General features: G+C 40.3%; 1 protein-coding gene across 1 annotated transcript in view; it reads right to left on the minus strand.

Moving 5' to 3' along the window:
* Positions 1 to 14197: 14197 nt before the first annotated feature.
* LOC124722061 (COMM domain-containing protein 5-like) overlaps positions 14198 to 14825 on the minus strand; it is a 72634-nt gene continuing 72006 nt past the window's right edge. Inside the window, exon 4 of the mRNA XM_047247257.1 lies at positions 14198 to 14813. Within this exon, the coding sequence (XP_047103213.1) occupies positions 14633 to 14813 (181 nt within the window). The 3' untranslated portion in view covers positions 14198 to 14632. The remainder of the gene's footprint in view (positions 14814 to 14825) is intronic.

The following is a 14825-nucleotide window of genomic DNA, read 5'->3' on the forward strand; positions in this document are numbered from 1 at the left end:
TCAGCACTGACAGGAGATGTGAAATGCAATATCTGAAATGGTCCATCCCAGGGGCACATAAATTTCTTAGATCTGCCCGGCTTTTTGGTGGATTGTTAACATTACATAATTTCCTGCTTGGTGTAGCGGCACCCTAAAATTGTTGCGACTAAGAGCTGTTGTTTCCATGTCACAGTTGCGTTGTACTGCTACAATCTCTTCCAAATTAACTTTAATCTTTTAGCCAGGTGCTTCAGATTGCTGGAATTTATTTGAGGAGGCAACTTCTCTATCTCTTCATTTTGCAGCTGTAAATGACCTCAAAAGGATTAATCCCTGTTGCTTCATGTATCCTATCATTGTATGATGAAATTACAAATGTAAGTAGTCTATCCCAGTCAGAGTGTGACATGTTCACATAATGAGACAACATTTTAATGCCTGTTTTATGTGCAAGTTCAACCCTGCCATTACTCTTAGAGTGAAATGGCGTAGTTCTCCACTCCATTATTTTAAGTAGTCAAAATATCTTAAACCTTAAGATTGGACAAAGTTTGCCCCTTGCCCCATTATTATATCCTCTGGACTTCCAAATGGTAGTACTAAATGAGTGACGAATGCTTTCACAATTGTCTCAGTGGTCATGTCTTCAATAGGTATCATAACAAGATAGCAAGAGAAATGGCCAGTGATAGATAAAATATATTGGTTCTTTTGGGCAGCTATGAGGAACAGTTCGACTGTATCGAGTGCTAAGATTTGAGAAAGTTCTACTACCTCAGGCAAAATTTGAAGAGATATATTTGGTCTTTGTCTTGTGCTCTCCTTGCACACAGAAGACAATTTTGAACATTTTCTTTGACATCTTTCTTTCATTGTGGCCACCAATAATAGCCTGTGACATAGACTTGTGTAGCCCTTTTCCCATTATGACACACCTGTACGAGGTGTGATCAAAAAGTAATGGGAATTTTTTTTAATTCCACAGGCTTTATACATCTGATTTTCAAAAAAATTCCCTTGTTGCTAAATGTTTCTGATGTATGTTTACATTTTCAGCTGTTTTGAATATTTAGTTTATTGTTGGCAGTCAAAAAGGCTGCGTGTGTTTTTGAGGGCTCAGCGAAATTTTACTTTCAAAAAAGACGGATCAAGGAATATGCATTAAATTTTGCTTGAAAAATGGGATACAGTGCAGCACCACATTCAAAATGTAGACTGTAGCTTTTGGCACATCTACTATGAGTAAGACAAGACTTTATGCGTGGTATAAATGTTTTAAAGAGGGTCGAGGAGATTTTGAAGACAATGATTGTCTTGGATGCCCCAGCACATCAATTACTGACGACAATGTAATAGTAGTAGCAGTAAAGAAAATGGTTCTGGAAAATCACCATATCACCATCAGAGAGGGTGATGATGTTGGCATATCCTTTAGCTCATACCAAGCAATTTTTTCAGATGTTTTGGACATGAAATATGTAGCAGCAACATTTGTTCTAAAAGTGTTGACTTTTAACCAAAAACAATGTCATGTAGACATCACTCAGGAAGTGTTGAACGAAGTCGAAAATGATCTAGAATTTTTAAAGAAGGTTATAACAGGTGACATAATGTGGGTATATGGGTATGATGTCAAACCAAGGCCCAATGACCCAATCGAAACTGGCTGAATAGCTAATACTGAAAAAAATTTGACACATTCAATCACATGGGAAAGTTTGTTTCACTGTTTCCTTCCATTACAGTGGGATAGTGCATCATGAGTTCCCTCCTTATGGTTACACAGTCAGTAAGGAATATCACCTGGAAGTTATGTGCATGAGGTAATCCGAAGAAAATGACAAACTTTGTGGCAAAACCACTTGGGCAAACTGCATTGTGATAATGCTCCAACTCACACCTCAATGCTTAATCATGATTTTTTGGTAAAAAAAAAACAAAACTTTTGTGTTGCCTCAGCCACCATAATTGCTGGACATGGAGGCCCAACAGTTTACAAAATTTCAGAATGCAAATAACACTGGTATTAGTGCCAGTGAAGATAGTGAGCCTATCTCCAGCAAAACTGGAGGTTGTACTAATATCAGTATATAAGGCACAAGTAGCCAAAATACTCCCTTTGTCAGAAACGGTCCAGGACAGGCTTTGTTTTTAAGGAAAAAAAAGAATAGAAAATTGCACTTACCAAGTAATGATCCTACTTCCTATTGAAGTAGCTCCCTTGGCTATCTATACACAGTTGCAAACATTTCTGATTTCTGGAGGTCTTTGAAGCAAGCACAGAAATTTTCAGCTGTGAGGCTTATAAGCTCATTTCTCACAGCCTGTTTGATGTCTGCGATATCTTGACGACGCTTTCCTTTCAGTCACCTATTCACTTGTGGAAACAAAAAATCACAAGGTGAGGGGTTGGGTGAAATGGCTAATGTGGGATGACAATGAAGAATGTCTGACCAGATACTCAGTAATACAGGTAAAGCAGTATGAGGTCTGGCATTGTCATGCATTAAGACCAAGTCCTGAGAATGTCACAAATCAGGGCATTGTCATTGAATTGCTTGTCTCAAATGTTTCAAGACTTTGATGCAAAGAGTTCGGCTCACTGTTTGACCTGGAAGAACTTACTCACGAACGCTTCATGTGAAGGTCACATGGGAGCATCAACTTTCATTCCCAGCAATAATCTTTGACAGAAATGTGTCATCACGTCTGACTGTCCAGTAGTTCAGTAAAAATTCTTTGTCTTCCCTCTTTCTGTTTGTCTGTTATTGTGTGAGAGATGAGTTTTGCTTTTAGTTTCCATTTCCCTAAATCTTCTTGTGAAATTTTATGATACACATCATGATTCAAATTAAGTTGACCTGATATTGCACGCACAGTTACATGACAGTTTTCTTGCAATAACTGAGCTACACTCTTCATGTTTACATCAGTATGTGCTGTAGATGGTCAACCAGCTCTGGGATTGTCGTGCACTGAATCTCTGTCTTCAAGAAACCTTTTGTGCCACTCACAAACATACCCTCTTGCTTAATCTTTGTCCACATTTCACTGCGGATTTTTCTGAGTCTCGTGCAGAACTTAATGTTCACTCCTTGCTCACAATCTGCATTCATTGTGTCACAGTAATTAATGCACCAAGAACTCAGACAGTGTGTTGCTAAGCACAACCCTGCCACCTAGTGAACTTGCGTGGAAATATGCCTAACGTCATTTCGAGGATGCACACATATCAAGTAACATAAAAAAATGTTATTTGCTCCTTTTTAGTACTGTAAACTCAGAAATTAAAAAACCTGTCCTGGAACTTTTCTGACAAAGGGAATATGCTGAACTGGAAGTGACACACCACAAACTTCACAAAGTGGCACATCTTTCTGCTGGAGGTGGAAACTGTGTGTTAAAGGATTGTGTTCTATGTGCAGTCTGGTGAACAGCACTTTCTGCCATCAGTGAGTTTGGCATGAGGTCTGCCATGCCTTTGTGGGTGATTTGAGTGATCACAGTGTTTTCTGCCACCTCCAACCATTCAGTTTCCCACTGAAGCACGATTGGTCTGTCAGATTGTTGTGTCGGTAGCTGGGCCGACACCGCGAAGTTGAGATGGCTGAAAATGAACTCTAGACTAACGCTGTAGCCGATAGGGCACGCACGGCTAAAGCAGACGGGCGTGAAGTCTGGAACATGAGAACTTGTAAATGAATAAGAAGAAAGTATGTAGATGCTTATTACTTATCTTTTTATTAGTCCTTGGAATACATCTCTCTTGAATACTCGTAAGCTATAGGCACTGATACAAATGGCGCCTTGCTAGTTGTAGCCATTAAATTAGCTGATGGCTATTCTGTCTCTCGGCTAATGAGAGAGAAAGGCTTCGTACAACTGGGCGGTAGCTAGGTTCTCGTACAACTGGGGCGAGTGCTCTCTCGTATCACGAGACCTGCCTTGGTGGTGGCGCTAGGTCTGCGATTACACAGTGGCGACACGCGGGTCCGACATGTACTAAATGGACCGCGGCCGATTTAAGCTACCACCTAGCAAGTGCGGTGTCTGGCGGTGACACCACACAGATAATGTGATGACAGTGTGCAAGGTGATGGCACATTGACATACAACACCATTCCCACATGCTTCCTGAGCTGTTCTGTCCTGATGTGTACAGGTACACAGCAGAATATAAAATCCTTGCCACAGTGCTGGAGCTGCTGTACAGAGTAATGGATGGAACTGATGAGAAACCTTGTACGGTGATGCCAGTGAATCCACTCCAGTGCCATCATAATACCATACAACTCCGCATCATAATTTGTAAATTATTTCAGAAGGTGCACCTTGAAAACCATATTAGTGAAAACAGCAGAAAAACAAAGTATTCTCTTGCTGGGATTCATTCATATAAATAATGATAAAACTACAATACGTACTCCAAATTGAAGAAAACAGATTTGCAAAAATGTAATGTATAGTATAAGTTTTCTTATACTGGGTCAAACTTAAAATCACTTTGGGCCTCTGAAGATGCCAAGGTGGCAATTTATTCCATTCCTGGCTGTGCATTTGAACGTCTAATATATCCAGATACTTGAGACAGTCCATCGCACATATCCCAAATGGCTTGGTCGTATGGGGCCGGTTCCTGATGAGCTGCTCAAAGTTGGACTGGACCGCACTAAATACCAATGACTGAACAACCCTGAGATTTTCAGTGTCTGCTGAGCCAGGAGGCGGCGCCACCAAATCCAGAGTGGTGGTACGTCAGCCTCTGCACCCAGACTCTGAACTGGGCCCTCTGAAAGGTTCCAGTTGATATCCGAATGCCTTCATGGTGGACAGAGTCCAACTAATTGAGGTAGGAAATATGAGCTGATCCATGAACCATGCTGCCATAATATAACCATGATCTGACAAATGCCCTATAAAACTGTATGGGGTGGGACCTATCAGTTCCCCGCGACTTTGTGCTGAGGTACTGCAAAATATTCAATCATTTGAAACCCTTTGTTCGCAAGTCTTTCAGGCGTGGGAGCCAAGTAATTTCGAGTCAAACAGTAGGTCCAAAAAGCACTGAGTGTCCTCAAAATGTAAAATATTGTCCCCCACTGTGAACTCTGGTTGGTTAAAATTTTGACAAGCATTGTTAAAATACACACGCACAGTCTTTCCTGATGAAAACCTAAAACCAGTTTTATTGGGCCAAGCATCCAGCCTCCTGATGGTCAGCTGTAGTTGTCTCATTGCTGTCATAAGATGGGAGGAAGAGTAAAAGATAGAACTAAGATAATAGCATTCCATGTTAAGGAGCATTTAAAGGCAAAAATAATAATTGAATATAAACCGATGGAACTTTCAAATCCCTGGGATGTTAGATATCATATCACACCCAATGATCAAGAATTCAAATTCCAAAAATTCCAATAGTTGGGAAGTATTTTAAATCACACTCCCCTCAGAAAAGTTTATAATGGTATGGCCATTCCAGTTCTGATGTATGGGTCACAGAACTGGACTAACTGCTTGTCAATGGAGGATGGTTAAAGCAGAAGATGAGACTCCTAAAAGCACTAGCTGCTTACAAGCTCATAGACCAGAAAAAGAATAGTGAATCTGGAAATTAACTGGACATTAATAATGTACTTCAGATAACAGTAGTACAGAAAGAAATAGCATAAGCTCCTTAAAAAATGTCAGATTAACAAAAACTAAATTAATATACAAATAAAGCATATATCTCATGAGGAAAGAAATGTTGGGCATCTTAAGAAGAGATGGGAAGCTCATCTGGAGGCTACTCTTGCGTGTGCATGCACGTGTGTGTGTGTGTGTGTGTGTGTGTGTGTGTGTGTGTGTGCGCGACCTAAACCCTCCAGAATACAACTGAGTGTGAAGCATGTTACAAGCTAACTGAAATGACCTCCAGAGAATATAAGAACATGAGTAAAGTGGCACTACAAGTGACTAATGGAAGCACGAAGAAACAATTATGTTGATAATTACAATAAATGTAAATGAATAAATACTCAACAATATATAAAATGTAACATAGCACAAAATATTAGAAATTCATATGCATGAGTAACAGTCATCTTCAAAAGCCATAAAAGTCAAATTTAGGGGCATAAGAGGTAGTAAAAACAACACACTTTATAGATATAAGAAATTGTAAAAAATCCAAAAAAATTACAGCAAAAATGAAGGGGGCATCATACACACACACACACACACACACACACACACACACACACACACTAAATGAAAAAAATAGGTAGCGGAACAATGGGACAACGGGACGAAAGGGGGAAATATTCACAGATTATACAAAATTACACACAATTTGAATCAATATAATGTTAGATATATTAAAAGCAATATGCACCATATCACCCTAGAGCAATATACCCAAATATTAAAATTTTATTTTGTTGCGATAAAAGTAAAAAAAGGGAAATCGACAAAAGGGTGACCAGATACCATGCATAAGGAAACTGCAATGTGTGAAGTGAAAGGGCAATGGGAGCATAAAAATATACCAGGTGCACAAATGAAACGAACAGTAGAAATATGTAGGCAGTCAGTGCACCATTCCGAACAGACAAAGGCTGTGCCATCAGCAATCTGCCAAAAATACTAAGAAAGCTATTGGTGAGCAGGACCTGTCTAATTGCAGAAGGGTTAGCAGCATGATGAATATAAATTTCCAGCTTGCTCAGAAGACTGAGCTCTCATCCTTTAGGTTCAACACGTAGTACTTTCGTGCTCTCGTTTGTATCAAGCCATAAAGCCCTTTCCTGTTTGCCTACGTAGAAACCATTGCACAAGCAACAATGACTTTTTTATACCCCCGGTTTTTTAAAATTTATCTGGCTTGTCGTCAAGACAGTGACAAAGCCCAGATCACATAAGACACCCAATGACCGAGCACTTGCTCTGGCAGGCAACCCTCATCAGAAACAACAACCAGGTGGCAACAGCCTTACACAATTACTAATGGCATCAACAACTAGGTGGCACTCCATTTGGTGAAATTTGTGATACCTTTGCCTGACCAAAAGCAGCCCCAAGTTACTTCTCAATGGCTGGTGGCTGTGAAGTCCAGCTGTTTCCAAGATAACATCAATAGTCAACTGAGTCACTGTGCTGTGGAAGGACCAGGCTGACAAGTCTTGAACTTAAATTGTTCATATTTCCCATCAAAGATGATGAAAGGTAACATATGTGGGTTTTGAATTCAGATGAATGCATATTTTAGTTACGCATATGAATAAAGAATAAAGAGCCATAAGCACTCGATACTGTCCAAATTTTGTCAATTTTACACGTTAGTATAACATGGAAACTGCACTTCCTGCACAAAAACCATATGATACTTTTAAATGAAATCATTGCTGCTGTTTGACATTTATTTACTTCACTACACCCATTTCTGCTGTAGAGCCATTTTTAAGTGCAAGGTGAAAACTGAAACCTATAAAACACACAGAGAACAAAGTGCAAGGCATAATGAGGCAATGTTTGATAAACAATGTAATTTAAGGAGCAGTACTTAGTTGTGATCTTGCACATGGAAAATAGCTCCATAGCTGAAATGGTGAAAGTGAAATAATGAATAGTAAAAACTTATAGTCTAATGGCAGCAATGATTTCATTTGAAAAGTATATTATGACTGTGGTCCCCAGCCAAGGAAAAACCATCATATGATATCATTTGCACATCTTAAAGCCTGGTGCACACTACAGCGAATGGAAGTGGATGTGAGTAAACTAGTGTAAAGTCTCTTTTATACCACAGTGAATGGAAGCGAACAAAAGTGAATGAGCATTCAGATGGTTCACTGGCATTCACTACCATCTGTGTGTACCTGTGAACAAGTGGTTACACAGGAGAGAATGGGCATAGCGTGCCAAATCTACTAACACTGCGCCCCTCCCCCCCCCCCCTTTTTTTTAATAATCCTCACACAGGTTTCACACAATAACAGCACCGAAACTTCTTGGCAGATTAAAACTGTGTGCTGAACCGAGACTCGAACTCGGTACCTTTGCCTTTCACAGGCAAGTGCTCTACCGACTAAGGACAACTCACGACACGTCCTCACAGCTCTACTTTTACCAGTATGTTGTCTCCTACCTGACAAACTTCACAGAAGTTGTCCTCCAAAACTTGGGGGATTACTACTTCTGGAAGAAAGGGTATTGCAGAGGCATGGCTTAGCCACAGCCTAGGGGACATTTCCATAATGAAATTTTAACTCTGCAGCAGAGTGTGCACTTATACAAAACTTCCTGGTATACTAAAACTTTGTGCCACGTAGAAGATGAGGTACTGACAGAAGTAAAGCTGTGAGGATGGGTCATGGGTCATGCTTGGGTAGCTCAGTCAGTAGAGCACTTGCCTGTGAAAGGCAAAGGTACTGAGTTTGGGTCTCGGCCTGGCACACAGTTTTAATCTGCCAGGAAGATTCCTTTCTGGAATAACAGCACTAGCTATAACTATGATGTAAATCTTTGACACTGAGATAGTTTTTGCTGCTGTTTTTGACAATGAAAGCAAAACAGAAGAGCAAAATAAGCATGTAGGTGCCTGAATTTTTATGTGATCCTGAAATGCGTCGAGGCAGTGCACTTTAAACTGAATTGTAGATTCTTTAGTATTATTGCAAAACTTTGCACATATGTTGGCTGATGGCCTGCTGCCTTTTGCTGGCTCCTAATACTTGAGGAGGAAATTTAAAATCAGAGCATTAATTACTGACAATCACCATAAAGCTGTTCACACACACAACAGCAGAGGATACTAGTGCCAAATCTGAGAGGATGCAAGCTCCTTTTGATACTTTGCAAAAAGACCAACAACTAGCTGAACATGAGCAAACACCAGTGAATGCATATCAAACACAATGAAAGGTTTTCTCGTGCTCGGCCACTGTTTTTACCTCACTACGGTGGAAACCAGGCTCAGGTGAGGAAGACATTAGTGCTCTCTGCCATTCTTTTGTATTATTTGGTGTCCGTTTCATGAGCTTTTGCAAACATTGAGATTATGCATTCGCTAGTAAATTGTTTCTTGCTGTGAAAGCAGCTAAGCACTAAAGGGAAAACAACGTTAAAGACAGGGTTTGTTTCACTTACAAAATGCAGAAGTGTAGAAGAAGAGATTAGAAGCGAATTATGAATCAAACATAACAATGTTGTTTGCTCGCATCCACCTACCATTTGCACATGAGAGAACACAGCCTGCACTCATTTCTGTTTGCTTAGAGTTAACCAAACTTAAAATACCCTTGTAGTGGAGACAACATTCCCAGAATTTAAGGACTGAAATGTATTGTAGAACAGTCTCTGGAATGCATGCTAAATTATATGATGACCCAGTAATCAAAGTACTTAAATTAGTCCAAGAAAGCTTGAAAATAGTGAGTTCTGTTAGCAAATACTCAATGAAAGAATTTTTTTCATAAAGCCAACATTACTGAGCTACCAAAGAGATTAATGAAATACAAATATATATTTTACATTTTTCTGAGAGACTTATTGTTACAGGAAATGTCAAATTCCTAGATATGGATCCAGAAAAGTTGCACAAGAAACTCCTGTGCGGTTCTCATGTTGAAGAGAAATCATTTGTGTACAGTAGGGAACAACAGCTTATGCACACAGCAGTTCCTCTGACACTGGTTCTTCAGCAGTATGAGAGGGATCTAGTGAGAAGACTAAACTGCCATCACCTGAACTGAATGTGAGTACACCAAGAAGAACATACAATGCAGCTAGTCATCTTATGGCAGAAACCATCATAACATCACAAAAGTGTAAAGCATTTTCAAACCTGAAAGAAGTCATAGAAATGCCTGTGAGAAAAATTAAAAGAAAACTCTGTATGGTGTTTGATGATGATGACACTCTAAGGAAGCAAAAACGGCAACAGAAAATTTATACAATGAACAGATATTTAAAAAACAAATCTTCCTGTATGTTAAAAATTAAGGGTAGATTACTGCATTGTAGAAGCTCAAATAATATTGCCCACATGTTCAGCAGCTTCTGTTTCCTTTCTCATTATTCCGGGGCACTGACAAATCTAATCCAGGAGTAAAAAATGTCAGTGGTCACTGGTTGAGAAAAAGCTCTAACAGTATTTTAGAAATCTCCAGTAGCATATAAAGTTTGTGTGTGTGTGTGTGTGTGTGTGTGTGTGTGTGTGTGTGTGTGTGTGTGTGTCCACTGCTGACAAAGGCCTTAATGGCATCTCCACTATATGGTAAGTAGCATCTTTCCTTCTCTCATATTGTTTGATAGTTCTCAGACGCACAGGTTCAGCATAATGCACAGAAAAATGTTCGACTATGACACCGCAGTTAAAGAAAATAGCACTGTTCAAGGAAATACCAAGTACACCTACAGAGAACTGGTATCCATAGAGGCATCTGAACTTCGTCCAAACCTGCGAAGAAGGCATATGATGTCCAATGGTTGAAATGTCCTGTTCCCACCATTCTTGCTTCCATCGTTTTATTAAGTGGTGGACCCAGCCACGGAGCCGTTTAAAGGCATGAGGGTCTCAATTGATGGATGCCACTTATCACATTGGAGAGCCCACTATGATCTGTAATGGCCTCAGCAATTTCCACGTTCCAGCAAGGTACTACCTTCTGACGGGGGATCTCTAAGAATATGGGATCACTAAGTCAGCTGTCAATAGAATGGCTGCTGTCGCATTCTGGACAGCCTCATCAAAGCCTCCATTTAGTGGGGAGCTCAGAACAACAGTGGAGGTGAAAGCCTCCCAGTCAGCATTGTGGAGAGCCCATCTAGACATGTGCGTGGGGGAGTGACAATGAGGGAGGGACAGGAAGATTGGGAAGTGGTTGCTACTACACAGGTCATCATGCACCCTCAAGTGGATGGATGGAAGAAGACGAAGGCTACAAATGGAAAGATCAATGGCCTAATAAGTTCCATGTGCCACTGTAAAGTGTGTGGAAGCTCCAGTATCCAAGAGACAGAGGTCGAGATTTGGCAATAAGTTTTCAATATCTTTACCAGGCCAGTGATCATGGTTCCACCACACAAAGGTTATGGGCATTGAAGTTGACCAAGATTAGCAAAGGTGGGGGAAAAAGAAACCAATGCAGACAGTACATTCTGAGGTACTCCACCATCAGGATGGAGACAAACATTACAGGTGGTAAAATCCTGAAATGCCCTTACCCAAACAGCCACGGCCTTCAAAGTTGTATCAAGAGGCACAAGTTTGCTATATACACAGTTCAAAAATGTGCAAACGCTACCTGATGCCATATCGTAATCGGCACAATTCTTAAAATGTCCCCAGTAGCCATGGAGGACAGTGGTTCATGTTGATGGAAACCAAGTTTCCAGAAGGGTAATGTAGAATGCGGGGGAGGAGCTTACAAAATGCCATAGCTTAGCCAAGTGGTGGAAAAAACGACAACAATTCCACTGGAGAATCATGCTATCAGTATACTATGAGGGTGTAAAGGGCAGGTTATGTACCAGTGTCACATGTCACCACCGGTTCAAAGGTGATGTTATGAACACAAACAGGACCTGATAAAAGATGTGTGGTGAGATCTGGAGTCTCAGGACCACCAGGATCACTGCCATGGACACAGAACCAGAACATGAGGGATTCAGTGGCATGGGAGCCACTGGAATTTCCTTTATCTTGCAAGACTTCTTGTTGTCTTTCTCTTCTTTAGGGAGGCTGGGTGACTGGGAGGGCTTCCCTGAATTAGTTTCGGGGACTGAAGAGGACTGTTAAGCCCTACAACCAGCAGCCCTGGTTGGTGGGGGGCTATTGTTACCAAAGTGGGTGTGGTGGAAGCAGGAGGAGGAGAACCCCCAACCATCAGGGGGCAGGCATGGTCTAGCAGCCCTGAGGGCTTGCTGTAGGATGCATAATGGAAGGGAGTATTGTTGGCAGAGAGAGATGTCGTCATACCTGTAGCATATGATTCTGTCTTGTTCTTGGCTTCTTGGTACGTTAGTCTGTCCCGAGTCGTATATTTTTGTATTTTTTCTCTCCCTGAAAGACAGTGCAGTCTGGTGAGCAGGGAGAATATTGCTCCCAAATGTTGATGCAGATGGGAGAGGAGCACAAGAAACATTTGCGTGCACAGACGTCAGCGATGCCTACAGACTGGGCTAGCGTCACAATGTGCAGATATGTGCCCAAATTTCATACATTTGAAGCATTGCATGAGGGGGTGGGAGGGGAGAGACATACAGTTTCACCTTACTTCAGTATACCATCACATCACCTTGACCTTTTCATGCAACGAATCACCCTCAAAGGCCAAAATGGAGGCCGCTGTAGCAACCTATAGCCCTTTGGCTGCCTAGAACAGACAAGGAGCACACCCTGTTGCTCAAAGTTGGCACTTAACTCATCATCAGGATGCAAAAGTTCACAATGGAAAATGATGCCTTGAACCATGGTTTAGACTATTATGAGGAGTGGCGGTCACCAGAATACTCCCCAGCTTGTCACAAGCAAGCAATGCCAGTGACTGGGCAGGGGATGCTGTTCTAATCAAAACTGACCCACTCTTCATTTCAGAGATCACTGAAACTTCGCTGAACTTGTCCCCTATAGTCTCTACAAAGAATAAAGTCTTTATGGCCAAAATAATCGCCATCTGTCCTTGTACAAACCAGATATTGGGGCAGTATCTCTCTGCTTGTCCCTTGGCATAGCCATGGTAGGAAATGTTTTGGGGTCATACATCTCTGTGTTGAATGAGTTCTTTCCTTCTGAAGAGACTGGTGGGGCCATGTAACCAACGGTGGGAGAAAGCTTCATCCGCCTCATATTCAAGTCATCTGTCATTGTGCCACCCACTCCGAACAGGGGTTCTCCCCATGGGCACCACCCAGACTCGGCATTGGCTATCCAGCCACTACTCAGTTTATTAGAGTCCCCGTGGCCCAGTATGGGCACATACTCCTTGCCATACATGGGGAAGTTTCAACTCAGGCACCAACAGTGCGATCGCTAACAACGGGGACCATGTATTTATTACTGTAAAGGTGTTGAGAGTGCTGGAAGTGAAATGGAAAACCAGGGTTCTAAATCATGTACCAGGTCCAAGTGGGGTCTAGGCCAGAAAGATCGTCTGAGGTAAAAGCAGGGGGGGAAAGGCATAGTGGAAGTATAGGCTTGCAGCACAGAAAGGGAAGTAGAGATGCAAAGGCTGGGGACCCATGGTAGCCAAGCACGTACTCTCAAAAGACTTGTGACCTGCATGGAAGGTGCAATAACTGCATACATACTTTCATTGTTCATTTCATTTATGCACCTGGTATATTTTTATGCACTTGCTTACCCTTTTGTTTCGCACATTGTGCTTTCCATATACATGGCATGTTGTTAATCTGACTTATCATTTGAATCTTCCTTTTGTCCATTTCCCCTTCTCTTACATTTATTGTAACAAAATTTGAAAAATAAATTGTGATGTTTGGTACACTGCTCTAAGGTGATATGTAGCAAATTGTTTTTTAATGTGTCAAGCATTACAATGGTCCATGTTGTGTGTAATTTTGTATAATCTATAAAAATAGTATTCCCTTTTGTCCCGCAGTCCCACTTCCATTTTTTGTTTACCACATATCTGTATGATGCCCATTCATTTTAGCTGTAATCTTTTTGTATTTTTACCATTTTTCCATTTATACAGTGTTTTGTTTTTACTGCCTCTTTTTACCTTAAATTTGCCTTTTATGCCTTTTGAAGATGACTTACTCAAACATACGATAGTTCTAGTACGTTTTGCTGGGTTCTATTTTAAAAATTGTTGAGTATTTATTCTTTTGTATCTTATTGTTTCTTCATACTTTCATTAGTCACTGGTAGTGACACTTCACTCATGTCTTACCCTATCTGGAGATCATTTCTGTTAACTTCCTAGCTTGTAATGCACTTCCCACTCAATTTTACTCTAGAATGGTTAGGTCACACGACATAGAATTGTGTATGAAGAATTCCACCTTTCTTCTATGTTCATAGGTTTGCTTTGTATGTTTTAAAATTTTTTGTTAATTATGATTCAGAAAATCTTTATTACTTATTCGCTTATGACTCTTGTAATCTTTTGACACTGTTCTGATGATGAGTTCGTCTCAAAACATGTCTAAATGTGAATTACTGAACACCAAGTGAAAAATTTTTTCTAGCAACCTAATAAACATTGTTAAATATTTTATGAAACATATTTATTACTTGCAGAAAAACAGTGCACATTGCTATGACACAAAAAACTTTTTAATGATGTTATTTGTTCACATAAATTTTCAATTTCTGCATCAACACTCTTGTCAGAACATTTATTTATGATAATATAAGCAATTAAAAGGTTAACACAATGTTCTGAAAAAATCTCCCCAAATTTTCATCTTTGTACTTCTGTTGACAAATTAATCCACAACAAACAGTGAGACTTGCATTCTGCATGGGTCCTCGCATAAAGTTGAATCTAAATGACATACCAGACTGTCCAAGAATCACACCACTCCCTAAGAGTTGCTCGCAATAACTACCTCTTTAAGAAAATCTCAATGTTCACAGGTAACTTTCAAAATGACATGAAATGGTTCTTTAAATATTTGAGAAAATATTTGCACATATTCGTTGTCATGGAACTGACATTTTGAAAATTCTTTTCTTTTCCAGTAATGCCATTTCTTTTAAAACTGTTGCTACCACATATCTCAGATGATGGAATTTTGATACTGAAATTTCAAACTGCCTTTTCTCATTGTTAGACATTGAAATATCAAGGGTTACTGATGGCTCAAGCACACGTGATGAATAACTGAAACAACGA

The sequence above is a fragment of the Schistocerca piceifrons genome, chromosome X (assembly GCF_021461385.2).
Source record: "Schistocerca piceifrons isolate TAMUIC-IGC-003096 chromosome X, iqSchPice1.1, whole genome shotgun sequence".
Taxonomy (NCBI): Eukaryota; Metazoa; Arthropoda; class Insecta; order Orthoptera; family Acrididae; genus Schistocerca; species Schistocerca piceifrons.